At 57.8% G+C, this 26,738-nt stretch overlaps 1 protein-coding gene across 2 annotated transcripts; it reads right to left on the bottom strand.

Annotated features, from left to right (window-relative positions):
- Positions 1-7,366: 7,366 nt before the first annotated feature.
- Positions 7,367-26,201, bottom strand: IRX1 (iroquois homeobox 1). Of its 2 annotated transcripts, none has more exons than XM_070357755.1 (4): positions 25,695-26,201; positions 21,864-22,884; positions 21,271-21,343; positions 7,367-8,490 (listed from the first exon to the last, which is right to left on the bottom strand). In XM_070357755.1, exons 1-4 carry the CDS (start codon positions 25,971-25,973, stop codon positions 8,451-8,453), a joined length of 1,413 nt encoding a protein of 470 aa, XP_070213856.1. In that variant the 5' UTR covers positions 25,974-26,201; the 3' UTR covers positions 7,367-8,450. The 2 variants fall into 2 exon arrangements, with proteins under 2 accessions (XP_070213856.1, XP_070213855.1); XM_070357754.1 differs by lacking the exon at positions 7,367-8,490 and adding an exon at positions 20,525-20,975 and having other exon boundaries at positions 25,695-26,200.
- Positions 26,202-26,738: the final 537 nt, after the last annotated feature.

Genomic DNA, 26,738 nt, shown 5'->3' on the forward strand with positions numbered 1-26,738 from the left:
TGTTTCTGTTAATAATGCAAGACGACGTGAGTGCCAGGTGGGCAGTTCTGGAGAAAAGGGTTACGGCTCAATTAGATGCCCAGCCTGTGCAGAGTGGGGCTTCCCAAGTGGCGATAGTGGTAAAGAACCCATCTGCCAATGCAGGAGACATAAGAGACGCGGGTTCAATCCCTGAGTGGGGAAGATCCCCTGGAGGAGGGCGTGGCAACCCACTCCAGTATTCTTGTCTGGATAGTGGTAAAGAACCCTTTACCATACTCAAGATTTCCTTGAGTATGAAATGGCAACCCACTCCAGTATGTTTGCCTAGAAAACTCCATGGATAGGGGAACCTGGTGGGCTATACAATCCATGGGGTTGCGAAGAGTGAGACATGACTGAGCACAACAACAACAAGCATGTATATACATATATAAGACATAAACATAATCAAGTACATTGCTGCTATTATTTTGAGCAGCTGTTATCTGTTAGATCAATTAAGAATAAGAAAAATAAGTTATTGTTTTACTTTCAAAAAAAAAAAAAAAAAAGAACCCATCTGCCAATGCAGGAGACATAAGAGACGCAGGTTCAATCCCTGGGTGGGGAAGATCCCCTGGAGGAAGGCATGGCAACCCACTCCAGTACTCTCGTCTGGAGAATCCCATGGACAGAGGAGCCTGGTGGGCTACAGTCCATGGCGTTGCACGCACACACTGTGCAGACTGACTCGGGGGTGGGTGGCCCCATTGCCCCTGGAGAGGGGTCAGTTCGGCTGAGGGCATTTTCTCTGCTGACGCTGAAATACAAGGAGCCAGTGTGCTCTGCGCAGGGTCAGGAAGGCTTGGCAGGCCACATCCTGGGACCCGCAGTGCTCGCAGGGACATTGCGCCCATGCCCGGTGAGGACCAGTCAGCCTGCCGCCGTTCCTGAGTCCTGCAGACCGTCTTGGCCTCCACCCCTAGGGGCATCTCCTGGCGGGAGAGCACCCAGATCACACTCCCCTCTGGGTGAGCGAGGGGACAAAGGAGAGCACCCTCACCACTCCCTGCCTGCATCCTTCCAGCCCCTGGAGGCTAGCCGCCCCTTCCTCTCCACAGAGCACGACCCACAACCCCCTCTCCATCTCCTCGTACGCTCCCTGGGAACTCTGACCTGCAGCGGGTTCAACACTAAATCCCAGCGTCTCTAAACTGATCACCGTCTTCTCTCAGTTTCCCATGCTCGTCTGTGGAGCTGGTGTCTGCTCTGCGCGGCCATGGTGACGATGCAGGTAAAGTGGTCATCATGACACTTCCTGCCCGTCAAGAGTCGAGCTGTTCAAAGTTGTTTGCTGTTCAGTCGCTCAGTCGTGTCCGACTCTGCGACCCCATGGGCTGCAGCATGCCAGGCTGCCCTGTCCTTCACCAACTCCCAGAGTTTGCTCAAACCCAGTGCATTGAGTCAGTGATGCCATCCAAGCATCCCATCCTCTGCCATCCCTTCTCCTCCTGCCTTCAATCTTTCCCAGCATCAGGGTCTTTTCCAATGAGTCAGTTCTTCCAATCAGGGGGCCAAAGGACTGGAGCTCCAGCTTCAGCATCAGTCCTTCCAATGAATCCTTTAGGATTGACTTGTTTGATCTCCTTGATGTCCAAGAAACTCCCAAAATGCATCCGTTATTAACCCCTGCACATACAACGGGGTGATGGCTGGAGCAGCTCGTCACTGGGAAGGGTCGACTTCTCCCCCAGCGATGAGCTGAGCTTTTCGTGCTCTGTCTTGTAAACCAGGATGCAAAGTGTGTGTGCGCGTGTGTGCTTTGTTTCGTTTAGGTTTCACCACGTGATAGCCATGGGGAGCTCAAGATGACAGGATATGGTGATATGACTTAACATTTTTAAAAGCCCTCCCTGGCAGCCTTTACCATCCAACAGCCAGACAGGAGGTCAAATGGCTTGTCCAGTGACCCAGGTAAGAGCAGATGGCGGATGGGACCAGGGTGGGCATTGAGCAAAGGGCCAGACACGGCATTAGGCAGACAGGTTGGACGTGCTGGACATGCTGGGCCAGGGCCAGAGGGACATGCTGATGGACAGGCTACAGGGTGCAGGAAAGAAGCAGCCTCTTGGATTTTAGCTGGGCACTGGGGAGATGGTGCCCTGTTCATTTCAGAGGGGAGGCAGGGTGGGGGGCGGTTTGAGACAGAGGCGCTCAGCAATTCCCCTGGACACTCTGGGTTTGGAATGTCGGTCAGACACCCCGCAGAGGCAGGGCAGACGTGAGTGAGTGAGGCTGGGCGCGGGGTGATGCTTGGAGTCACGTGTGCACTGAGGCCACTGGCAGTCATCAGGGGACCAGGGCGCCTGGAGGGCTGTAGCCAGACGGAAGACGACCCGAGGATCATCCCGGTCGGGAGGAGCCGGTGGAGTCAATTGGAAGAGATGGCCAGTGAGCGGGAAGGGGCAACAGGAAAGGAAGCCGTTCCAGAACCCCAAGGCAGAGCGCTCCCAGCTCCCGGCACGTGGGATGCTGGCTGGGCCCGTGGGCAGAGGCTGAAAAGGGGGACGGAGGGGAGCACCCGCGTGTGGATCTGCAGAAGTGGGGGCCTCGGTGGGCTCAGCAGGAGCAGGCCACGGGGAGAGGGGAGGGACGCAGCCTCATCCTGGGGAACTCGGGCCGGAGAACAGAAGTGGGAAGCGAACCCCGGGTGGTGTCGGTTTTGAGATGTTTTGAACGAAGACACGGGATCTGAGACAGCAAGGTATTTATTTAAGTTTCAGAAGGGAGACATTAGAACACGTCTGCATGCAGATGAAAATTGTCCAGGAGAGAGAGAAAATAAACAAACCAGGTAACACAGAAAAAGAAAAAACAAGCCATCCACAGAAGAGCCACCGTGAGACAGAAGGCGAGCACAGGAGGCCTGGCAGGAAGGAAGCCTCCATCTGGCCTCGGCACAGGGTCACAGGCCACAGGACGGGTCCCAGGCTCGGGGTTCAGGGGCTGAGCTTAGGGCTTGGGGTTTGGGGCCAGTGGGGAGGGAGGAGGTTGAAGTGGCCGCATCCATGGAGTGTGGATCCACGAGGAGGCACACTCCATGTGCTGGGCTTCCATGTCGGTGGGGGCACACGGCAGCGGCCCCAGGTTCTGGGGACCCCGCGGCAGCCTCGACCCCAAGCACACTCTTCCTTGCTTCTCACATGTCCCTGGTCGGGCGGCTAGATTTCCAGATGCAAGCGGGATCCCCGTAGGTCCGAACTCTTGCTGAGAGTCCCGAAGACATCCGATCCCACCAGCCTCACGGGGTCCTGCGGACGATGGGCGTGAAGAGCAGAAACTGAGGGTCACCTTCTCCTCAGTCCCTCCACCGGCCCCTCCCCACCGACAACTCACTGGCTACGGGCACACAGAGCCCTGGTGACACCCCAGGAATTCAGGAATGAGAGGCTTGTCTGCTGGGCTCTGTGACAACCTCACAGACACGGGGTCCGGTCTGGGCCAGCCTGGACCAACCTATCCTTGGGCTTGCTCGTCAGAACTCCAGACGTCAGCAGGGCACCTCCATTTTCCTTGCAGGGTGACATCCCAGGCGTGTGGTCCCTGTAAATTCTGAGGCTTCCTGTGACTTTGGGGGGACATGTCCTCTGTACCCACCCACCCAGGAGGCGGAGCAGACAGGTGGAGGGCCCTGGGCCTCGGGCAGCACGAAGCCCAGACGCCCTGCCCTAGCGCACGATTCCAGGGAGAGGAAATGCCCCCAGCATCTCAGCCCATCTTCTGCTTGAACGTCTTTCTGTGGTAGAAAAAACATGCCAACCGGTGTGATCGCTGAGGCTCCTGTTCTAGCCTCGTTTTACCTGTTGGGAGGTAAGGTCATCGTTGTTTGCCAGGATACAGGTCATGACACAAACTGAGTCGGTGGAAGTCAGCATCTAAAACAGAGGATGGAAAATAGTGTGCTGCCCAGGCGACGGTAAGTGTATTTTCGTAAAATCTTTTTGAGTCACAAATGCTTGTGTGAGCGTATATGTGTCTGTGCACTTCATGCATTTGAATCTTGTGCCACGGGGTTAGTCCGTGCTTTGTACTCGTAAGAAAGAAAAACAGGTGGAAGTCCATGGTTCTAAACGATGCCCGTCGCCTTGTCCCCATCTACGACGTCACGGAGGCGGGGAGCAGGCAAAAGTCATAACCCAACCTGGGCTCCAAAACTCAAGGCAACGCACTTTCGGTCTCTCAGCTCATGTTTTGTTGTGACTGTTGAGTGAACAATAGCCACAAGTGCCAATGATCAGAAAAATCACACAGAGAAGGACTTTCAGAACAAACGCAGTGAGGGAGAGGAGTGGAAAAGACAGCGCTTTAAAGGAAATTATAATAAACTCGGCATCAAACATGACATCCTAAAGCAGTCAGCGCTGGCGTGCCTGTTGCTCTGTGGGCTCACTGCCCAGCCCAGGACCATCGGGCACCTCTCTGCACCCACCCTGATGGCTGCATTGGTCCTAGTGGGCGCCTGGTGCTTGTCCTGAAGGGAACGGGGCCCCATCATACAAATAAGGGGCAGGAAGACATTCTCCAAGCTGCCCAGTGATCCCGTGCCGCTTAACCTTTTGCAAAAGCTCTCTTTTAAAAAATTCATTTCAGAGCCAAAACGTTGACTTGTATCACTTCAATTTAGAAAGTGAGGGAAGCCACGGGGCTTTTATCAGAGACCCGAGCCTGCTGACACACGTCAGGTCTGGGGATAGAGGGGGCCTGGCCACACTCACGGGGAGGATCGCACTACAGGTGCACAGAGACCCCCTCAGGACACGCCTCCAGTGGGGTCCGGGTGTGGAGGCCCTGAGGAAGCACACCCTTGGGTCCAAGTGTGTCCCGGAGGTCGCTTTTCACCTCAAGGAGCACATGGATGGGAAGCGCTTTACTTCGCCTTTCCCAAAGTCTCACCAGAGGTGCTGCCCGTCTTGGCCCCACCCCCGCGTGGCGTGCATGTGATTTCCGTGTGTCGTTCCTGCTGGTCTGTGCTCCCGTCCGTGGTGGGCTGCGGTGGATGCGTGACGACACGTTTTGCACCTTCCTGGGACTGCAGGGTAGCCGTCTGCCTGCCGTGAAGCCGGGCAGCTCCCAGACTCCCCGCCCAGCTGGGGGATGGGCATCTCTCCCTGTCCGAGGCGGGGACAGAGGGTCCCCTAACCACCTTACTGGGGAGGTGCAGGTGTCTATATGCTTCTCCCTCTTAGGACCATAGATGGTTCCGTGCAAGTGCCTGGCCTCGGTGGTAACAGACAAGGCTCCCGGCAGGGCTGGGCCCAGGGGCACTCGGCGTAGCAGCCGCCCTAACTCTGGGCATAGAAATGCCTCCCAGTGCACGGGCCCCTCTAACCCGAGAAAGGCTGGGCTTCTGCCCCCCAAGACTTCCATCTCTGCTCCCCAACCCATCCTAGGCACGCACCCCACTCCCACGCTGGCTGTCTTCTTCCCACATTTGTTCTCAAGAGTATAAAAACCCACTTCAGTCTTCAGCCATCCCAGAGCTGACTGTGACTCATGCTAAGATGAAGGAGGCTGCCGACACCTTCGAGGGCGGTTGGTTGGCTCGAGGGGCTTTGCTCTCCACAGCAGGAGGGGACGCCTGGGCTGCGCACAGGTCCGCCACAGAGGGGAAGCCCCTGAGCAGAAGACTCAGGCTTGTTAGATTCGATGGGAAGGTCTCTGCTCCTCTCTCAGCTCTAGCACCTGGGCGTCAGTGAACACTCAGCCGTTGAGCTCGTTTGGTGACAGTCAGCGTCTTTCTCTCTCAAAGCAGATGGAGTGGAGTCCCGCTCCACACCTCAGCACCTTTCACAGAACCACAGGCTCCCTCATCACCCTGTGGTCCTCAGAGCCGAAAGGACAGCAGCCTAGGAGATGTTGAGTTTGGTTTGAAGTGGAGAGTTCATTCTCTACTAAGGACGTTTGGACATTTGGCAGTGAACTGCCATCTGGAATACAGACAGCGAGAAACCATCTAACCCGGATGCCCCTGTGGAGCCCCTGGGGATGGGTATCTGCCTGCAGTTGAGGACTGGGTGGGCCAAGCTCGCAGAGTGAGGAGCGCCAGGGAAAGCAGATCCCAGGCACAGACGAGCCCACAGGAAAAATTCACTGGCAGGACCCACCGAGCTTTGGAGGAAACACTGCATTCTCCCTTACGGGTGAAAGCTGTTTGCCACTGACAAGAGCCGAAGCTGGAGTCAGGGAGCTTTAGTCACCCCCAAACTTGGGTCCTTGGGGATCCTCCTGTGACAGGAAGCTGGTCACTGACACGCCCTTCACTGTAAGATCACAAGATTATACACTCTTCGATGACACCCTTGGGGTCCCATGCTGGCTCAGTTGGTAAAGAATCTGCCTGCAATCTGTGAGACTTGGATTCCATCCTGTGGGTCAGGAAAACCCCCTGGAGAAGGAAATGGTAGCCCACTCCAGTGTTCTTACCTGGAAAATCCCATGGACAGAGGAGCCTGGCTGGCTGCAGTCCACGGGGTCGCAAAGAATCAGACACAGCTTAGCGACTGAACACACACAGAGGCTACCCTATCACGATAGTACCATCGGCCTGCTCCGAATAAGATTACCTAAGCCTCACTATTTGATTGATAGAGAACGTTCATTGATAGGAAGGATCAATTAATCTCTCTGAATTGAGGAATGGCTCATCTTTCATTTGCTATGGTGTATTATTTAAAAAACAATATTCGTAAAGCTTCAACATTCAGTTCCTACTCTGTTTTGAGGACACCCATGTTGGACACATCCCTAGAGATGAGAAAGAAAGAAATAGCTATTCCTTACTCTGTAGGGACCTAAGTTTAGCATCAGATGTGAAAATCATGACATGCAATCTCTGCTAGAGAGATAAAAGCTGGACCACATGCCGAATGGTATTCATGGCAAATGTGATCTTCAGAGGGGCTGTGGCATTTCCTGCGAACTCGGGGATGTGCTTCTCTGACGTGGAAGTCAGCATGATGAGCAACAAAACCATGCTTTGCTCCCCTGCCTTCACATGGTCTCAATATCGGCGGTTATCAGCCACCTGGCTTCTTTAAACCAAGCGTTACCCTGCTCCACGTACAGACACTGCCCCAGTGCCCGGAGAGTCTGCCCATACAGACAGCCGTTCACAAGTCCCCAGACCCCTGTGCTAAAAATAAGTGCACGGGGTATACGCCTTTCCTCTGGACTTCGCCCAACTGTGCACACACACTTACCTACATTCCTCCGTGTGCATAAATAACTGATGTTCTCTGCTGGCTCCTCTGGTTTTCAGCCCTGGGACGACTTTTCTTCCCGCCAACGCCCCCCTGCACATAGCTGTCTGCCCCCAGACACCCATTAATTGACTGCAAACACAACTTTATTGCAAAATGACTGCAGCTTTATTAAGCAACTGGATTTACAGGCAATAACATAATCAATATAACATTAATATAGCACATAATTAACTAAGATTTCCACAAGGTCCTGCCTGTATCCTGAAATATACAAAAGTTAATTGTTTTCACCGAAGGCATGAACCAGAAGGGCTGGAAACCGCACTTGGAGGAACAGAGTCCCCAGTTGTTCTTGTTCTTAGAGCATCTCATCTGATACACAGAGGGACCAATCCAAAAGCCACAGGAATGCTGTATCTCTGAGAACTCCCCAAAGACCCCCTCCCAGGCCCCGGGGGCAGGGGACAGCCCTCATGCCACCAATTAATGCTCTCTTGATGGACTAAGATGCTAAAGGCAAGTAGCAAATTGCATTTAATGTTCTCGCCACCAGCAGAAAGAGGGCCTACCACCGCAGGCTCGTGGAAAGTTACCATAGAACGTGCCGTGTCTGCTGAAAATGGCGGGGACTGGGTCCTCCAAGAAGGAGACCAGCCAATGTGTCCCCAGAGTCCCGTAATGGTGTTTAAAACGCAGGGACACCCCCGCCTGCTCCTGCCCCCCCAACCCCGACCCAGAAAGCCAAGTACTAGGGAGGGAGACACGATGGGGGCACTCTGGGCAGCCGCAGCCATGGACCTTCGGAAGAGAAGCCCCGCGGATGAGGACACATCCTCGGGAAGGAGCTCGCTAACTGGCTGGCTGAGCACACCCCTCCCCGAGCTCAGCCTCCCCAGGGAGCCCTGCCTCCTGCTCTCCTTCCAGTACCTTGGAACTGGCTGCTGGAACATTCCGATCCCTGCACGAACCTGAGCCGCTTCACCAGAATGGAGTGTCTGATTTCAAGCGAAGTGGCCGAAGTCGTGGGTAGCTCCGGGATGTCCTTAAGCCACTGGGCACAAAGAGCTACTCCACAGCCTCACGGTCAGGACGCCCCTCTTACAGGGACGGCTGGCCCCACGGGCAGGGCCCTCCGCGGAGATGGTCTCTGTCCAGATGGAACACGAGGCCCCCGGAGGTCGGCACGGGCTGTCTCGCAGGGAACAGGTCACTTGGGACATGCTTAGGTCAGAAGCCCAGGATCCAGCTGGAAACAGAATCATCGCTCCTAGGGGCGAATTTTAGCAGGTTCTAGTAAATTCTCCTTGAGGGTCTCCGGGTTTCAGGACAGAGGACAAGGCCGTCCATTTAGGGGCGACCTGGAAGCTGGGGTGAGCGAGCCAGGTCCTGTGGTGGAGAGGCACCCGCACCCCGGTCAGCGTGCCCCCTCCTCGTCGTCCCTGCAGGACCCCCGCTTCTTGTCCCGAAACACCTGCTGGCCACCGCGGCCCCCTCCCTGGGAACATCTCCCTTTTCTCCATCCACAGGAGGACTTGTGGGTCCTTAGAAAGCTCACTGCAACCTGGCGGGCTCACATTTCTACCTGCAGATGTAGGATCTTTGTGCCCGAGGGAGTCTACAAGTCTCATGAACGTGAGACAAACCCAGCTGGGGCTGTAAAGCAGGAGGGAGAGGGAGAGGGGGGAGGGGGACAGGGAAGAGGGAGGAGGGGGACAGGAGAAGGGAGGAGGGGGAGGAGGGGGAGGGAGGAGGAAGAGAGAGGAGGTAGAGGCAGGGAGGAGGGGGAATGTGGGGGGGAAGGAGGAGGGAGAGGGAGGAGGAGGAAGGGATGAGGAGGGGGAGGAGCATAGGATCTCCATGCGCGGGGCAGGCAGCAGGGATAACCGAGATGATGAACTGCTCCCCGAGTCCTCAGAGCCGTAGGCGCCCTGGCTGACACGGAACACGATGTCTGCATCCGCGGGAAGCCAGGTCCTCTTCCCACAGACAAAGTGTGGGAAATTACATGCCAGCTTGTCGTATTTGGGCATAAAAAGACACTAAGAAAAATAGCCTCGCCTCCTGATGACAGAAAAATGACAACCAGATTCTGAAATGCCTCGGCTCCGGGAGGATGGGCTCCATCCCCAGGGGTGAGCGAAGGATCTGGGGGCCACAGAGGTCTCTGATGGAACGGGGAAGTTCTACCACGTGGCAGCACACATCATGTGACCGTCCCCAGACGCGGGGCTCTGACAACGGGGGTGCAGGGGCTCGGAAGGAGCCTGGAAACCTCTCCATCCTGTTCTGGCAGCCAGCGTCATGGGAACCCTGGGCTTCTGGGGCGATTCCTGACCCCAGGCCTGCACCCCTAAAATTAAGAAAATAATAACTCCCCCCTTCCCTATTATCACACGTAAATTACAAACACTGTCCGCAGGCAGCAGTCATTCCCTAAATGTCAGGAATCGTTGTTTAGTCCCTCAGTCATGTCTGACTCTTGAGACCCCGTTGACCGTAGCCCACCAGGCTCCTCTGTCCACGGGATTCTCCAGGCAAGAATACTGGAATGGGTTGCCATGTCCTTCTCCAGGGGATCTTCCCGACCCAGGGATCAAACCCGCGTCTCCTGCATTGCAGGCTTCTTAACCACCGAGCCAGGGAGCTCCAAGCGTCAGGAATGAACACTCATCCTAATTTAGGCCGAGATGATAATGTTTGTGTCCATGAGCTCTCATCCCACACTCTATGCCCGCGTGTGCGTGCGGCTCACATGCCCAGACCGGAGGGCACCCTGGAGTCGCCCCTCGAGGCTGTGTGCTGGGCAGGTGGGTGTTAACTACCCGAGACGTGAATCGCGTTTACCATCACACGGGGCCGCAGCTCACTGGCTCCTGGCTCACCAAAATGAACGTGACGTCAGCACGTCCTTCCGTCAGTGGACGTCCAGAGAGCATCTTCCGCAGCTCAGCCGCGGGGGACCGTCACCCCTAACAGGTCAGCAGTGACAGCGACCTGCCCTGAGATCTCCTCACCTCTCCTTCCGAGACCACATGTTCCTAACACGGGAAAGGCATCATTACGGATCAGATCCTCCCCGAGATGTGGAAGCGGAAGACGTGCGGCGATACCTGTGGCGTGACGAGCAGTTCTGCAACTCTGGGAAGACGGAGTTGCCGTCAGAGGGAAGGGATGCTGCAGGAGGGTTTTTTAAAGCCCAGAGGGATGCCTGCACATCAAAAGCTCTCCAAAATGAGCAGTTGACTCTCATCATTGCAAATAGATTAGAAACATGTGTATCGAGTCCATTCCCTTAAAATGATGGCTGGGTGTTCCCAAATGAAGAGCATTTGGACACCTCAAACTTTCTAAAAATATTTGGGGTTCAAAGTAAGCCTTTTAGGGAAAACCAAAGCCACATGTTTCTGATCCACTTATACTTAGCTTATCAAAATGTTGTTTGTTTTTTAACAGCTATTTGATGCCTGGGAAGGTCTTGAGCATCTTCCTTATAGCTTAATTTGTTTTTCTTTCTTAGAAATGGGAAGAAGTATTTCCCAGGAGAAAACAACTTTAGTCCTTAAAGATGAGGCTGGTCTCCAACTTGGCTGAGACATTCTTTCCTATCTTTACATTTAGGTGTGGGTAAGAAGGGAGAGAAAACAATGCCAGAGATATAAGAGATGCAGGTTCGCACCCTGGGTGGGGAAGATTTCCCGGAGAAGGAAAGGGCAACCCACTCGTGTTCTTGCCTGGGAAAGCTCATGAACAGAGGAGCCTGGTGAGCTCCAGTCCATGGGGTTGCAAAGAACTGGACACGACTGAAGCGACATGGCCCATGGCAAGAAAGGAGGGAAAACACACAGCCAAGTGGGTGCTCGGATTCAAGACTCCTGCCCTAAAGAGGGTGCTGTAGTTGGCTCCCCGCCCTGAGGGTGGAAGCCGGCTGTGGGCCGCACCCAGCTTTCCTCGGATGACGCTGCCCACAGTGGTTCGTCCCTCCTGGAGCCGGAGGGACAGGGACAACAGTTTCCCATCAGGCGCCCGCAGCCTCGCTGTTCACCAGAGGAGGCGGCCTCACCCCTGTATGCATCTGGCTATGACTGGAGCAACTGTCGTCTACTTTTTGATTCTCGACTGTATGACAAGTGAAAGAGAAAACGCCGTCCACACGTACAGGTTGATGTCGGGCATGGCGAACCCGCGACGCTCGGAACTGGGGGAGATCCTGGAAGGAAGCGTCTGGAGAGACTGCTGGTGTGACGGATGTGGGACCCACCGGGGACGGGCAACATTTCACCACTTCCTTTTTCACTTCTGGGAGTTGATGCATGGCCCCGCCGGCCATGGGCTCGGCAGGATGTCAGGGAAGGTCCGCTTTCCCCGGGCAGCTCAGCACAGACGTCAGCAAGGCGTGTGGAACCCCGGGGCTGGCCCAGAGGCAGAGCTCGCACTGCGCGATGCACCACCCCCCCACCCCAGAGAACGCAGACGACTCTGCCCACCGAAAACGGGTCTGTGTGCTCCTGCAGAGCTTAGACCCTTGCAGCTCAGGATCAGTGAGGCAGGAGAGGTGACCCTCCAGCTGATTCTTTAATGGGAAGGGATTGAGTGCAGCTTGGGATCCACGCTATGGTCCTCCAGGTGTAGGCTCCACCTGGCTTTCAGAATGACCGTGACTTAAAATGCAAAAGACCAGCCCCGCCCCCCATCACCTGCTGAAACAGGAGCCGGCCGGAGCTGCTGGGAAACAGGCATCTGAACACCTTTCCCTGAGGGGCGGGTGTGACAGGTATTGGGAAAGGAGGCTTGGGGAGGAACCCGGGGTGAGGGAAACACGTGGGTCTGGGTTTTCATCTCTGTGAGTTTACCTCTCTCAACCTCTGCCTCTCACTGTCTGCCTGTCTCTCTCACACACACACCCCACCCTGGGCACTCTTGGGTCCCACTCACCGCCTCTGCTCCCGAGTTCACCCATTGGCTTCATCTGGACACTGGGAGGTGGCGCCCCCAGGCCCTGACCCCCACCGGTGTCCTCATGCGCAACCAGCAAGGGGTGCCTGGCGTGCAGCTCTGTTGGGGGGCCCCCACCCACCTGTCGCCTGCACGCGTTCGCTGTCGATGAGACCTGAGTACTCAGAGTGATGTGGAACCCCAGGAGGGACTGCTAGAGTCCTCAGGGGACAGGATCCTGCTAAGCCAGCCGGGTACGTTCTAGAGACGACGTCTCTGCAGAAGCGTCTGTGGCATCTACAGGAGCCCAGAGTCACAGCAATCTGTTCTTCCGTGGAGGAAACCTATTTATCTTCCCTCCCAATCCTCAGCATTTTATGACTTTTATCATGACATCAGGCGGTCCGCCTTCACCTCTTTTTTTTTTTTTCCATAAATAAGTTGAGTCGGCTGTGGTCAATTTGACAAACTCCATCCCGACACAGAGCTGAGCATGAAAAGCAGACATCACACAGCCTCAAAACAGACGAAGAGGAGGATGAAGCTCATCAAACTGTTCTAGAAAAGTCAGAGGACCTGGGGACTATACGGGCTTCCCAGGCGGTGCTTGTGCTAAAGAACCCGCCTGCCAATGCAGGAGACCTAAGAGATGCAGGTTTAACCCTGGGTCAGGAAGATCCCCTGGAGGAGGACACAGCAACCCACTCCAGCATTCTTGCCTGGAGAATCCCACAGACAAAGGAGCCTGGCGGACTACAGTCCATGGGGTCACCAAGAGTCGGGCATGACTGAGCAACCCAGCATGGGGACCACACATCCACCCTCGTGCGGAGATCCGTGTAGAATCGCCGACAACAACGTCCGGTGCCAAGGACAGAGCGTACCAGGGACAAGTCCTAATTAGGCAGGAAGTAGGCTTAAAATATCCTTTAAATGTGCTAAGTGAGGGGAGGCATTTGCAACCTCATCAGAATGTAGGGGTCAATCCGTGTGATGAAAGAGTATTAATTTATATCTGGGCCCGGGGAGGGGCGCTGAGGACATAGGAGAAAGATCTGTGCACATGGCTTGTTCACACGTGACGTGCACACACATGCCAAGGTGGAGCACACACGAGGCCGACCCATCTAGAGCTGCCGGAGGCCCCTTTGGGCTGGAGCCTGGACACGCAGCCCAGACTGGGCTGTGAGAGCGTCAGACCGTGGGCCTCAACCAGGGCCCCGCTTTCAGGCTCAGAGCGGGGAACCAGCCACTCCATCAGAGCTTGTTATTATAAGACATCCCAGCCACGTGTCTGCCCAGGGGTGGGTCTGTTTAGAAGGCATACGTATATCCATTTATAAACAAACAAATAAATCAATAAAATTGTGAAAGAGAATAGGAAGGAAAAAAAAAAAGAAAATCTTTCCAGAAACTTGACCTCTCCCTGCACATCCTCCCCTGAAACCCCATGTTTTCAATTATGCCACACTGAATCCACAGTGATGCTAATATGTTTGCATTGCTGGCTCTCATATTGTGTTTCTTTTTTTTTTCCACTACTCACCCCAGGATAGCAAAGTCAAAAATATACCATCCCGAGCAACAGGACACATCTGCGGTGGATCCACACAGAAGCAATTAATTTCCTGGTGGTATTTTTACACTGGGGGCCTGGTGCAGGCCCCCATTATACAAACAAAAACTCCAGACAGCCCTGCTGCCTGATAAAAAATAAATCAGATTGCAGAAGGGCTGTTTGGCCCAGGACTGCTACAGGCAATGACTTGTAATGAGGCGTCCCGACACTAATTACGAAGCTTATTAAAGACAATTGTCCAACTTGTTCTAAGTGTAACCTATAATCACTCAGAAGAAGGCAGACACCCAGAAGCCACCGCTGGCAGCCCCTTGCTCTGCAGAGTGGACGACGAGGCACGGCCGGGGTGTGGCCCGCATCTCAGAAATGGTAGGATTGTCTCTGGTGGATTGTTCAGGATAAATGTGTCAGACCAGGCAGGTGAAACCCACCACGGCTGGGCCATAAGTCACCCACCAGGACCTCCCTCCCCTCAGACACCTGCCAGAGGAGGGTCCGGAGACCCACCCAGCTAAACACATCGCCCACACCGTGTTTTCCCTGTTATTTAGTCTAAACCTTTCTCCAAGGTTGCAAAAGCAATATTTCAATGTACTCTTTCAGGAGGGGGAAGGGGAAAACGAAAAAGATTAATAAAGATGTTAGGAGGATGGAGTGCGGCGAGACTTGTTTAATTATTCCCACAGGACAGCCCTAGCGATCTGCTGACACTTAGCCCCGACCTGGCAAATCCTCAGTAAATATTAATATATCAACTCAAACAGGGGCCGTTGTTTGATTGGTTCATGGAGCTGGGAGAGATTCGCCACGGCGGTGAAAGAGGGCTGCACAGAGGGGAGGAGACGCACAGCTTTGATTCCACCTTCTGCTCCACACATGAGCTGGGAGCCCCAACAAACTGGCAAGGCCGCTGGGTCACCAGGGCTGCAGAGCGACACTGTAGATGCCTTCGCTTCCCTTTGTACAGCCTGCTGGAATAATCCCAAAACCACAGAGGCAAGAGATGAGAACGGAGGAGCAGGCAGGCGGGCACACGAGAAACCGTGCTTGATTATCTGCGAGGCTGGAAATTTTAATAACGCGGAGGTCCACCCTGGGCTCCATCCATGTCCCCAGGCACCTTGACCTCCTGGACAAGGGCTCTCGGGAGGGGAACCCATCACCGCCTGCTGCACTCTGGGGCCCAGGTCCACACAACCCCAAAGGAATAGCCAAGCACGGAAAAGGCCGGTTTTGACCAAGCATTTGCTAAAGGACAGAAAAAAAAAAATTGCCGCCTGCTTTTTTTAATCTGGCTGTTATATGGTTGGCGGTGGTGGTATTTTTGGAGTTTCTCTTTTCCTTGCCTCAAATTCAGATAGCTGTTATTGACACATCCTCTCATAAATATTCCGAGATTCCTAATGGCTGGATGTTTGCCCTGGGCCCAGGAGGCCTCAGAAGTTCTCCGGTGTAAGAAAGGGGGCTGGTGGGGCCACATTTGGCTTTCAGATGTACTGTGCCCGCAGAGTTAATGCGTGATTAATTTTATTCATAAAAATGTTAATCACTTCATTGTGAGATCTTCTTAGCATTCAGCGCAGCCCGCACCTTTTTTAATTTCTGGTGCCCACCATCTCACAGATGTATTTAATATTTTCAGACACTGCCACAGCGATTGGAGGACCCGGCAATTAAGCATACGTTTAAAATTCAGTAACAAGCCAGGCACAGCAGCGACAAACAAGCAAGCAGGACAGAGGCAGGGAGGACAGGCTGCAAGTGACCAGCTCGCCTAGCCCCACCCTTCGCGGCTGCCCCCGCCCCCCAAGCCCTGGCCAGCCTGAGCCCCTCCCCGAGCAGAGGAACCCCGGCGGCATCATCCCATCGGAAAGGGCAGCTTCAAGTAGAAGGAATTAAGAATAAAAGCCCTTCGGTTTAGAAGACATAAACCATCTCAGTGTCATTCCCACCACCGCAGGAGACCCTGGGGACGGTGGGGACCGTGGGGCGGGGGCAGGGGTGCCTGGGTGCGCCGCCCCCACCCCAGCCCCCTGTGCGGCCGAGCCATTGTGTCCCTGCATTGAGCCAGTGCTCAGGACGCTGGATAAATGGATTAGGGGATCAGAGACACCCGTGGCGTCTTCAGAAACCAAACAGCAGCCGCAGAAAGGGCTGCCCTTGCGCCCGCCTGAGGAGGCGGGCAGGGGGTGCTGGTGAGGGCGGGGAGCGGCAGCCCTGAGGCCCAGCAACCCCAGGGACCTCCCTCCCTGGGCTGCCAGCCGCCCGCCCCCCTGCTGCCAGCTCAGGCCCCCCTCCTCCTCTGACCTCCCGCTTAAGGCAGTTCCAGAATATTAGGCCACTCCTGGGGCCCTCTGGGTCCTCTGCCCCAGGGTGACTTGCAGGGCCCCTGGGCCTGCTCCTCTACAGAACATGAGATAAATAAAGTGGTGTGAAGGCTGCTGGATTTTAAAGATGAATCTATGGATCATATTTGTTGACACGTTCTCCTCCACCGAAAAAAGAAACACTTTTTATTTGAAAAGGAAGTAAAATACTTCTGGGGTCTCTAAAAGCACTGTGCAGCCAGGTTGGCCAGGCCCTCTGACCCCCGCACTCCCCCCAGGGGGGCCCGTGTTCAGACGTCTGTCCTGGGAGGGAGAGGGGACATGTCCAGCTTCAGGAGCTGGGCCAGCGATCCCTGGGGGAGGACCTTCTGAGGTCTGGCACCTGGGAGCTAAGACTAGGGCGGGGCCCCAGGCGGACCTGCAGGCTCCTGTCCCCAGCAGAGCCCTGAGCTCCGTGGAGAGACCAGTCACCAACCCCCCCCAGGGCCCTAGGTGGATGGCCCCGCCCAGGAGGCCCTTCCCGGGGCCCGGTTCCTTCCACGTACACTCAGGGGACCCCTCGAGGTGGTGGGGTGCAGTCACCACCCCAGGCTTCACCCGCTCTACCTCCCAGCTGTGCCCCCTGGCCACCTAACCCTGGAGTCACCAACCGCCACCCCCCCACACACCCCCAACCCAAACCTGGAGCCGCATCCTGCGGGGGGCAGTGGTGGAGAGGTGAGGCAGGAGGCTCCCTGGGGCCTGGCGCCTCACGGGCCCACAAGGCACAGGCTGCGTGCTCAGTGGCGGGTACCAGAGCCTTCTCTGTCTGGCTTTCGGTGGTCCCAGGAAGCCTGAGTGCCTGGCCGACTTGCATCCCTGCGCTGGGGCCTCAGTGGTCCAGGCCCTGAGCAGAGAGCGCCGGAGGCTGGTCAGGCCTTCCAAGGCCCTGCTGTCTGTGTACCCCAAACCTGTGCTACGCTGCCCCCACCAGCAACCCTCCCTGGACTTGGCTTCCTTTCCCCCTTTCCCCGCCTCCAGTTCGGATGCCCCAGAGGCAAAACCCTGCTCCTACTGGTCACAGGTAGCCCCGTCACTTTCGCCAGCGCGTTCAGCAGCCCCAGCCTGACCCTGCTTCGGCTACCTGGCAACCTCGGGACGGCTGGTACGGGGAAGGGAAGGGAACCCCAGGGCCAGGACCAGAAAGAGGGTTCGGCTCAGGAGGGAGGCTCAGGCCCCCCAAGGCCCCAGCATCTGGGGAAAGGACCAGGGCCCATCCTGACCTCACTGTCTCCTTCTCCCCCCTCCTCCTCTGGCTTCCGAGCGTCCTGGCCGAGTCCCATGGACAAGGACAACTGAAACTTTATAGGGCATGATTCATCGGGTGGCGGCCCCTTGGAGTCACAGTGAGTATTACATTAATCAGTGTCAGGCCACTAAAACCAAGATATGAATATGAATTCTCCGTATCGCAGGCGAAATAAATGTGCTGGTGGTGAATATAATTGATCGGGGGAGGGAGGGAAGGAAGGGTGGTGGGAACGATCTCAGAGACTAGCGGGTCATCGGTTCAGACACGGCTGGCAACCCGCTCCCCAAGTCCTCAAACCAGGAATGGGGAGAGGGGGCTGGTCTAGAAGACCACACCTGGGACATCTCCCAATACCGCTGCCGGTCCGCAGCAGAGAGGAGGTCTCGGAACCAGATGTGTTCTTTCTTCTCTTCCCTCAAATAAGACCCAAGGAAGACAGAAGTGCGCTGTTCAGACTTGGCAGGGGGGTCCTTTCTGTGGGAAGCCCGGTGCCTGCGGAGGAGGGAGGACAAGTCGCCAGCCTTCACCCAGCGGATGTCCGTCACCCTTACACAGTCAGGTTGGGTCTCCTGATAAGACAACTGTCAGCCTACAAAACTGTGCTGGGCAGGGGTGGGAGGAAGGCAGGAGAGAGGGCCTCTGCACACACAGAAAGTTCCAGAAACACTTCCACTTTTGCTTTAAAGCCAAGGCGCTTTCCAGGTCCGCTCCCAGGTATTTCAGGGCCTCCCTGTGGGCACCGCACACCCTTGGCGTGCACGCCCTTAGGTGGCTGCAGGCGCTGGAGAGATGTAAACAAATACCACACAAAGGACAAAAATGCCTTTCAACGCGCGATTAAAAATTCATGTCCAGCTCTTCACTGGAGGAAAAAAATAACTCTGAGGCTGGCGATCTGATTTCTTTGGTGGGAGCTTCGGTCCCCAGGAGGGGAGCACAGACCCTCCAGACTTCTGGCCACAGGCTTCTGACGCCTCGGAAGCCCCTGGTGAGCACAGTGTGGCCCGGGGTCCCAAGTGTACTGGAGAAAAATGAAGAATGGAAAGCTGGGTTGAAAGCAGAGTTGCAGGCATGGACCAGCCTCTTAGACTGTTGGGAGGCTAGGGGTGAAAGGGCGGAGCTGGGCCAGGAACAGAGGATTCCCGGGCCCACCCGAGTCCCACCTGCAGCCTCCCAGAGGCGATCAGGAGTCTCCGCAAACGCCTTGCCCACCTGGAGAGCAAGCTGGCTGTGGGCTGGGAGCTCCAACCCTCATCAGAGGAGCAGAGCGCGCCTCCTCCAATGTTGGTAGGTGCGCCCCCTCCCCAGACACAGAATTAGATACCCTGGTTCCCAGAGATCAAGGCGCGGGCCCAAGGCTCTGCCCAAGGACTCTGGACTGAGAGCCGAGGGCCCGTCTCACCCCTCAAGTCCTAGCAAGGAGGACAGGTCAGAGCTCCTCTGCCGATTCACAAAGCCCAGTGGGGATTCCTGGCAAAGGCCGGAGGGGATTCCTGGCTCAACAACCCACCGCCCACCCCCCACCAACCCCATGCCAGCAGCCTACCCAGGAAGCCCAGCACCGCAAGCCCCCCTCCATTTCAAACAACCAGGCGGCGCTCTAGAACACAGAGAAAGCCCTCCATTATCATTCGAGCCTGTCGCCCACAGCAGAGCCCCAAAGCCAAGGAGGACCCCCAGGAAGGACACCTCCATCAGCCCCCCATCCCGCCCGCAACCCATAGAGGGCGCCTCGAGCACGTCGGTTGGGACCGGACGCGGCTCCACCGCGGCGGCCCCTCGGCTCCGAGGCCCGGCCCCCGGCCGCCCCTCTGCTCCCCACCCAGGCACTCCCCCACCCCCGCACGTGTGTTCGCCCCTTCGGGCTCCTTCCAGCCTGGGGGACCCGGCGGAAACCTCTTCCTTTAGACTGATGGGGGCTGGGGGCGCGCTGGAGAAGGACGCGGGCGCCGGGGCCGGGGAGCCAGAGGTGTGCACGCCCCGTTCGTTCGCTGAGCCAGCGCCCCTTCCGCCGCCGCAGAGGAACGGCACCCCGCCTGTTCCGTCCCCTCAGCCGCGATCCTCGCCGAGGAAAGTAGCCCCCGGGGACAGCGGGTCCTGGAGGGCTCCAGGACGAATATGGAGGCTGGGCTGGGGGTCGGAAATGTCCAGCTCGGCACCAGGGACTCGGCCTTGGCCCCAGGCGGACGGCTAACCCCGCGGCCTCCCTCCATCCTCGCGGGCGGTTTTATAAACGTTTGCTTTCTCAGCGCTAACGAATTCAATGCCGAGTGTCCGGCACCCTCTGGAAGCGCAGGTTGTGCGCCCTGCTCTGAGCGCCCCAGTCCTGACCGCTGCGGTCCCCGCAGGCGCCTGGCCGGCTCTCAGCCGCGCGTCCACGCTCCACCCGCTTTGTCTCCTACCATCGCTCCGGCTGCCTCCCAAGCGCGGCGGCCATCTGGGCGATACTGGCTCCTCGGCTCCCTGGGTGTGCCCAGGGCAGGGCGCCTGGGTTTAAAGGGGCGTCCCATGGAGACCAAAGCCCGCTGCCCTCTTTGTCACTGTCCCACCCCGCCGCCATTATAGCAGCCCCCTTGCTCAAGCCCAGAGAACTACCTAGCTGCATCCCTGGCCTGTCAGCAGGAGTGTTTAAAAAAAAAAGAAACTTCCAATTTATCCGAGTGTGATTTAGCCAAATAACTAAAAAATAAACTGAAAGCAAAATTTCATACTCCATTATGTCCTCATTCTACCCACGAAACACCCCGACGCCGCAGTGCACCGCTCAGACAACTGGTTATAAATTGATTTCAAATAGAAGTTCTCCTTTGGGGACAGGATTGAAAATTCTTTTCATTCCCCCGGCCCATCGTTTCCCACTTAAAAAAAAAAAAAAATCGTTTTATAAACTGCCTAAAACCGAACTCATTTATGTCCTGAGAAAGGCATGCCCAGATAAATCTGTAAGAGTTGCAAGGAACTGAACTGCCAACCAGAAACTGCCCTGGTAACAACATTATCAAATTCAACAACAGCGGAAAGGCTGAGAAACACCGGCCTTCAGGGGCGGAAACTCCCCAGGAGCCCCTTTCCCCAGGCAGGGGGAGTAGAAGCCCCCTGCCAGGATTTCGGATTCCAGGGTTGAGGACGCCCGCGGCGACGCCCAGCCACACACAGCAGCAGGAGCAGGGGCCACCATTTCGCTTAGTTTATTAGACAAAAATATATGATTTAGACAAGTTCGCTGACGCGCTATTTACAATCTGAAATCACTCTATATACAGGAAGGGGCGGGGGCGGGGGGGGGAAGACACAAGCACGTGGTGGGGGCATTTACCGAACCGATAGTCACCCGGAGCACGGTGACAGCCACCGAGCCTCGGGCACAGGCCGGCCGGGCTGCCTGGATGCGGAGCTCGGGTCGGAGGAGCCCCTTTCTGCAGAAAGCGATGGATGGGAGTCCTCGACTTCGTGGCCAGATCTGTCCTTTGCACCGGTCTGAAATTTTTGTCTTAATTCCTCCCTCATCCCTTCCCTCCCAAAGATCTCCCCCCTCCCCCCGGGGAAAATCAGAGACGACCCTGGATCAGGCCGACGGGAGCGCTGCTAGAATCCGCGGCGTCCCTTCCTGCGTGGCCAGCGAGCTGCAGGGGTGGGGGGGGGAAACAGCGAGACAAGAACAGCGCTGTCAGTGGACGGAAGCTGGAACCCGGCCGGAGGACTCTGCCCACCGAGAGCCCGGGGAGGGGGCGCGGGGTCGCCGGCCCGGCGCGGCTCCCGGCTCGGGAGAAACTCGGGTGGACTCCGCCAGCCGGCTGGGGTGCCGCGGGGCTGGCGGGCCAGGGCGCGCGCGCGCGCGGTCCACACGGGCTGCCCGACCCCGATACCGCCCCCCACCCCTCACCCCCAGCCCAGCAGTAAAGGCCCACGGGCACTCACTTGTCGCGCACTGGCTGGAAGGGCGACTTCAACTGCTGCGCCGGCGAGTCCGGTCTGGGGAGGAGGTCTCTCTCTGGGAGGGAGGGGGAGACACCGAGCTTAGGACCCAGACGCGGGAGGGGTGCTGAGGAGGGGCGCTGGGCCTCCCCCCTCCCCGCCCCTGGAAAGTGCCTCCAGAAACACCCCCGACCCCCAGGGCAAGCCAGTGAGTGAGCAAGGCTCTCTCGGGGAGCCGAGTGCCTTGGTCTCCCTCCTCTACTTCAGACAGGAATCGTGGCTCAATCCCAGCCCAGTGGCCACTGGGTCTCACCCTCCGGGGCAGTCAGTGCCCCCAGCCAACGCCCCTCCTGGCCGGTGATGCCCTCCACGCCATCCTCCCCGGGCTAGTGCTCCCCTATACATCGCCTTCCCCCGCCTCGGTGCTCCCCTCTACCCCCCCCCCACTGGGCCACTGATCCCCTCCACCACCCCACCCCTGAGTTAGTGCTCCCCTTGCCCCAGCCCCCTCCCCGGCTAGTGCTCCCCTCCGCTCCAGGCTCGCCTGGTTCCCAGATTCCTGGCCTGGGGCGGGCGGATGCCCCTGGGTGCCATACCTGGGAGCGAGGGGCTGCTACGGGCCGAGGCCTTGTCGCCGTGGAGCACCCCCGCGGCCACGGGGACCGGTGGCTGCGGCGGGGGCGGCGCCGACAGGTGCGGGCCGTGCGGCGCGCCCACGCCCAGGAAGGAGCGCACGTTAAGCAGCGAGCCCTGTGCGAGGAATGCGCCGTTGGTCCAGTTGGAGAACTTGCCGATGTGGCAGGTGTACAGTCCGTGGCTGGGCAGGAAGGCGGGGTGCTGCAGCGGCGAGCCCGCGGGGGGCCCGTGCGCGCCGCCGGGGTGGCCGGAAGGCGGCGGCGGCGAGGCCTTGGGCGCACCGTCGGGGCTGGTGGCCGTCTCGGCCAGCGACCAGATCTTGGGCTTGCTGTTCGGCGCGCCCTGCAGGCCGCCCGCCGCCGCAGCGCCAGGGCTCAGCAGGCGCGTGCTGCCGGGCTCCGGGAGCTCCTTGGCCAAGCCCAGGGGCGAGTCTGGGGGCTTGAGTGCGTCGGAGGCCATCAGCGGCGAGCCCTGGTCTCGCGCGAGGGCCGTGGGCGCGTCGGGCGCGCGCGGCGCCTCGGCTTTGTCCTCCTCGTCCTCGTTGCTCTGGTCGCCGTCGTGCTCGTCGATATCGATGCTCTCCAGGTCGATCTCTTCGTCGTCCTCAGCCTTCTCCGGGTCCCCCTCGGTGTCGCTTCCGAAGAGAGCGCCGTCCTCCTGGTCCTTGCTGCGCGCGCCCCACGTCACCTTGTTCTCCTTCTTGAGGCGCCGGCGCGCGTTGGCGAACCAGGTGGAGACCTGCGTGAGGGTCATCTTGGTGATGATGGCCAGCATGATCTTCTCGCCTTTGGTGGGGTAGGGGTTCTTGCGGTGCTCGTTGAGCCAGGCCTTGAGCGTGCTGGTGCTCTCCCGCGTGGCGTTCTTGGGCCGCCCGGGGTCCCCGTACTGGAACTGCCCGTAGGGGTAGTAGGCGGGAGCCGTGTGGGCCGCGAAGGTGGCGGGGTGCACCCCGGGGTTGTCCTTGAGCTCATACTGTGAACCCTGCAGCCACAAGGCCCAGCGAGGGAGGAGGGGGAAAGCGGCAGAGAGAGAGACAGAGAGACAGAGAGGTGAGTCCCCGAAACTGCGCGAGCCGGGGGCAGACAGTCCAGCCTGCTCCGGAGCAGGAAGCCTACCCTAATGCACCACCCGGGTTGGAAGAGGGGGTCAGGTCACAAACCGCCCCCAGAAGCGGCGCTTCCGCCAATCACCGAGACTTTTTTTTTTTTTTGGTCACTCAAGAAAAGTTCCAGAATCCTCGAAATGTGCTCCGAAGACCACAGCGGGCGCCGGGGGCCCCCAGAATTTCCCTAGGCCGCCCTTGCTGCCCCCACCCCCACCTCCCACAACCACTCCAGAAGCCTGGATTTCCAAGTTTATCTCACACTCGCTCGAGGGAAAAACCTTTTAACTGGGCTGATAAAACAGTTTCTCCAAACTCGGAGGACCGAGAGCCCAGGCCCCCCCTCCCTTCTACCCTGAGGGGGTCAAACAAAATAAACCGTCCCGGGTTTTCAGAGAATCCAAATCCGCCAGCAATTTAAAATGAAAGCATACTCCTTTTAGCTCCCAAGTTAAATCTGCATAGAATGGCTCACCCGCACTTAAAGGTCTATAGTGGGTGACGGGCAATTTAAAATTTTAATCCTGGCCGGGATCGACAACAATAACAAAAACACCGTTTGTTTTTTTTAAATACAAAAAGAAGGCTTATCCGGTAAAACATTAACGCGAGGCCCCGAGCGCCGGCTGCGCGAAGCAGAACCGCTTCCGCGGCCCCTTCTCAAGTTTGACTTTGATCAGGAGCTAGCAAGCACAAACTGTTTGCAGGCATTTAGAGGCGGTGATTTATTTGCAATCAATATTCTTTTTATCATCGGTAGTAAAACACAGCAAGTCAAATTATCCCACCAGGTTTTTTGGTAAATAACATTTTATCTTTCTAACAACCTCATTAGGCCTCATTATTACCATAAATTGCCCAGACAGACATTCACTCACAATTTTATCTTTTGACTTCCAAATCCCCCACCGTAAGGGCTTGGAAAACCTCGGCCTAGAATTCGAGTTTGGATTTAGGCTTTCTTTCCAAGAAGGGACAGGAGTCCAGGAGGAAACACAGGCACACACGCACACATACCCTTGGGGGTGGATTTCTAAATAATTTGCCATTAAAACAAACAAAAAAATAAGCATCTCTGTTTCCAACCACAGTACAATAGGAGTGGGTCCTCACCGCAGGGCCCCCACCCTCCTGCGCAAACACAGGTAGGTTTCCCAAATGGCACATAACTGTATTCAAATTTTCTGTTTAAAAAAATATATATATATATTTTTTTAAAACAGAAAATCTCCATGTAAAAACTGTCGAGTTGTGTTAGCAGACGGGGACCTCCGACTCTGAGAAAGTTGCAAAAAGCAGAAGATTTCTTGGACTATTTAGTTCGGTGGTCGAAACCACACAGACAACGTTTCTCTGGCCAGATTTCGTTTTCTGCCTAATCTTTGCAAAACGTCCTTTGCACGTTTCTAATTATTTTGGTTGTAACTGTAAGGAAGACATTTCGGCCGCCTCTCTGCTGGGAATTCTCTTTGAAAGGATACCTTGTAAATCTCTCATCGCTTCCCCGGCATCCCCGCCGCCAGAACAAAATGGGAGCTGATCTTTTTCCAGAGCAACCGAGCTCAACGGCAGCTGGGGTCGCTTTCAGAGAAATAGGCTTTCTTTTCAAAACTACAAGAAAAGTTCCAGCAAAGCACGCCGGCCGTCTTGCTCCTGTACAGTTGCCGGGTGTTTATTTTCTGTCTCTTCTTCGCGGAGAGGGGAGACCTGCGGGGGGGAGGGGGGTGCCTGCAAACTGCATGACCCTGCGGCAGCAGAGCAGGAGGGGGCTGCCTCCCCGACCCCTGCGCCCGGCGTGCAGTCCCCAGCAGTCCGAAGTTTTAAACTAGACTTCGCAGGCAGACCTTAGAGAAATGGATCCCTTAGACCAACGGCCCTGCGGAGCATTCAATCTGCAGCACACTCCCCACCCCACCCCCATATCTGACACCCACTGGGACAAGAGGCTAAGAGGACAGCATTTATTTTAAGCCTAGGGACACTGTTCTTTTTAATCCTCCATTATATAACGCAAGAAGAAAAGCGCTTTTCTTTTCGGTGCAAATGAAATGAAAACTTTGACAACTTACGGAAGTCAAAGCAAACACCGTTTCAGACGCCAACAATTATTTCGCCTTTTTGTTTTTAAATTTCAAATTTGCACTCCGGCCTTGGAGACCCCCTCGGCCCGTCCGATCTCCATTGTTAGCCTTATTCTGACCGCCTCTATTTCGCTTTAAAAGGTTCCCTCGGGTGCACGGAATACAACCGCACGAGTTCTGCCCGAGAGGAGGAAAAATCGAGTCTCCGGTCCCGGCCCCAAAGCTGAAAAGGTCGCGCAGCGGGGCCCACGGCCCGGGAAGGGGCGGCCGGGCAAAGGGCCCGCCTGCCCCGCCGCGGCCGCCACCGAATCGGGGGCGTCGGGCACGAGTTTTCCCGACCTTCAGCGCGGGCCGCTGGCCCCCGGCCTGCTCCGTGGGCCTCCCTACTCCCACTGGGACCCCCCGAGCGGCCCAGGCCTCCCAACTCCCCGCTTCCCCAGGCCCACGGGCCTGGCCGTTACCCGGCCGGCCTCTCAGCGCTCCCCGCCGCCTCCGCCCCGCCGGACTGGGCCGCTCGGTCTCCCCGCCCGGGCCCCCGCCCCCTCGGCCCGGGCGCCCTGATCGCGCCACCGGAGGGCAACGCGTGAGAGCGGGCCGGGAGCACTCACCATCTGCGAGAAGAGGCTGAGGTCGGCGGCGTAGGGTAGGAAGGCGCTGTAGTTGGGCGCGCCCGCGTAGGGGCCGGCCGCCGCGTACATGCCCAGCACCGAGGTGACCGCTGCCGCCCCGGCTCCCGCGCCCAGCTCCGCCGCCCCCGGCCGGCCCGACGAGGCGGCGGCCGCGGCGGCGGCGGCGGCCGCTGCAAGAACCCCCGGGCGCTCGCCGCCGTAGGCGCCGGGCCCCGCGGCGCTCAGGTACTGCGGGTAGCCCAGCTGCGGAAAGGACATGTCCGCGGAGTCGGCGGCGGCGGCGGCGGCGGGCAAGTATCAAAGAGGCGGGGGAGGTTAGGCGCGGGGCTAGGGAAGGCGGGTGCCGGAGTGGGGGGCAGCGGGCCGCCGGCCGGGCGCGCTCGGGCCGGCCCGGAGGCGGGGGCCGGTGGCTGCTCCTCGGCCCGGTGCTCGCTGGCGCCCGGCTCCCGGCTGCGCCCGGCTCCGCGATCGCGCGCCGACTGCGGCGGCCGCCCTCCGCTCGGCGGCGCGGCTTTCAGACACAATTTGAAGTTGATGCTTTGATTGGCATCCCCTTGAGCTCTGGCCCCGCCCCCGGCTCCCCCGCTCCTCGCCCGCCCCCTCCCCGCCGCCCGCCCTCGCCGGCCGCTCCTGCCCCTCCCGCCGAGCACGTGGTGCCCCGCGCCGGCCGGGCCACCTCCGCCCGCCAAGCGCCCGGGCGGCCGGGGCGGGACCGCAGGCCGCGTCCCGGTCGGCGCGCCCGGCCGTCTGACAACCTGTCGACGCGGGTTTACAGCTGGCGGACACCGGGGTCTGCAGTTTCGCAGCCCTGGCGCGTCTTGCTTGCTCACAAAACACCACCTCGGCGCCTGCCTTCCCACCGTTGGGCCGGCAGGGAAGGGGCGGGCGGAGGCGCGGTGCCAGCCGGCGAGGAGCGCCCTCTCCTCCGAGCTCCGGGCTCCTCCTCGGACGTCCCCCCGGGACCTCTTTTGGCAGAAGTGCCCCTAAACCGGCGGGGCGTGGCACCCCGAGGCGGGCAGGGTG

This window comes from Bos mutus, chromosome 20, assembly GCF_027580195.1.
Source record: "Bos mutus isolate GX-2022 chromosome 20, NWIPB_WYAK_1.1, whole genome shotgun sequence".
NCBI lineage: Eukaryota > Metazoa > Chordata > Mammalia > Artiodactyla > Bovidae > Bos > Bos mutus.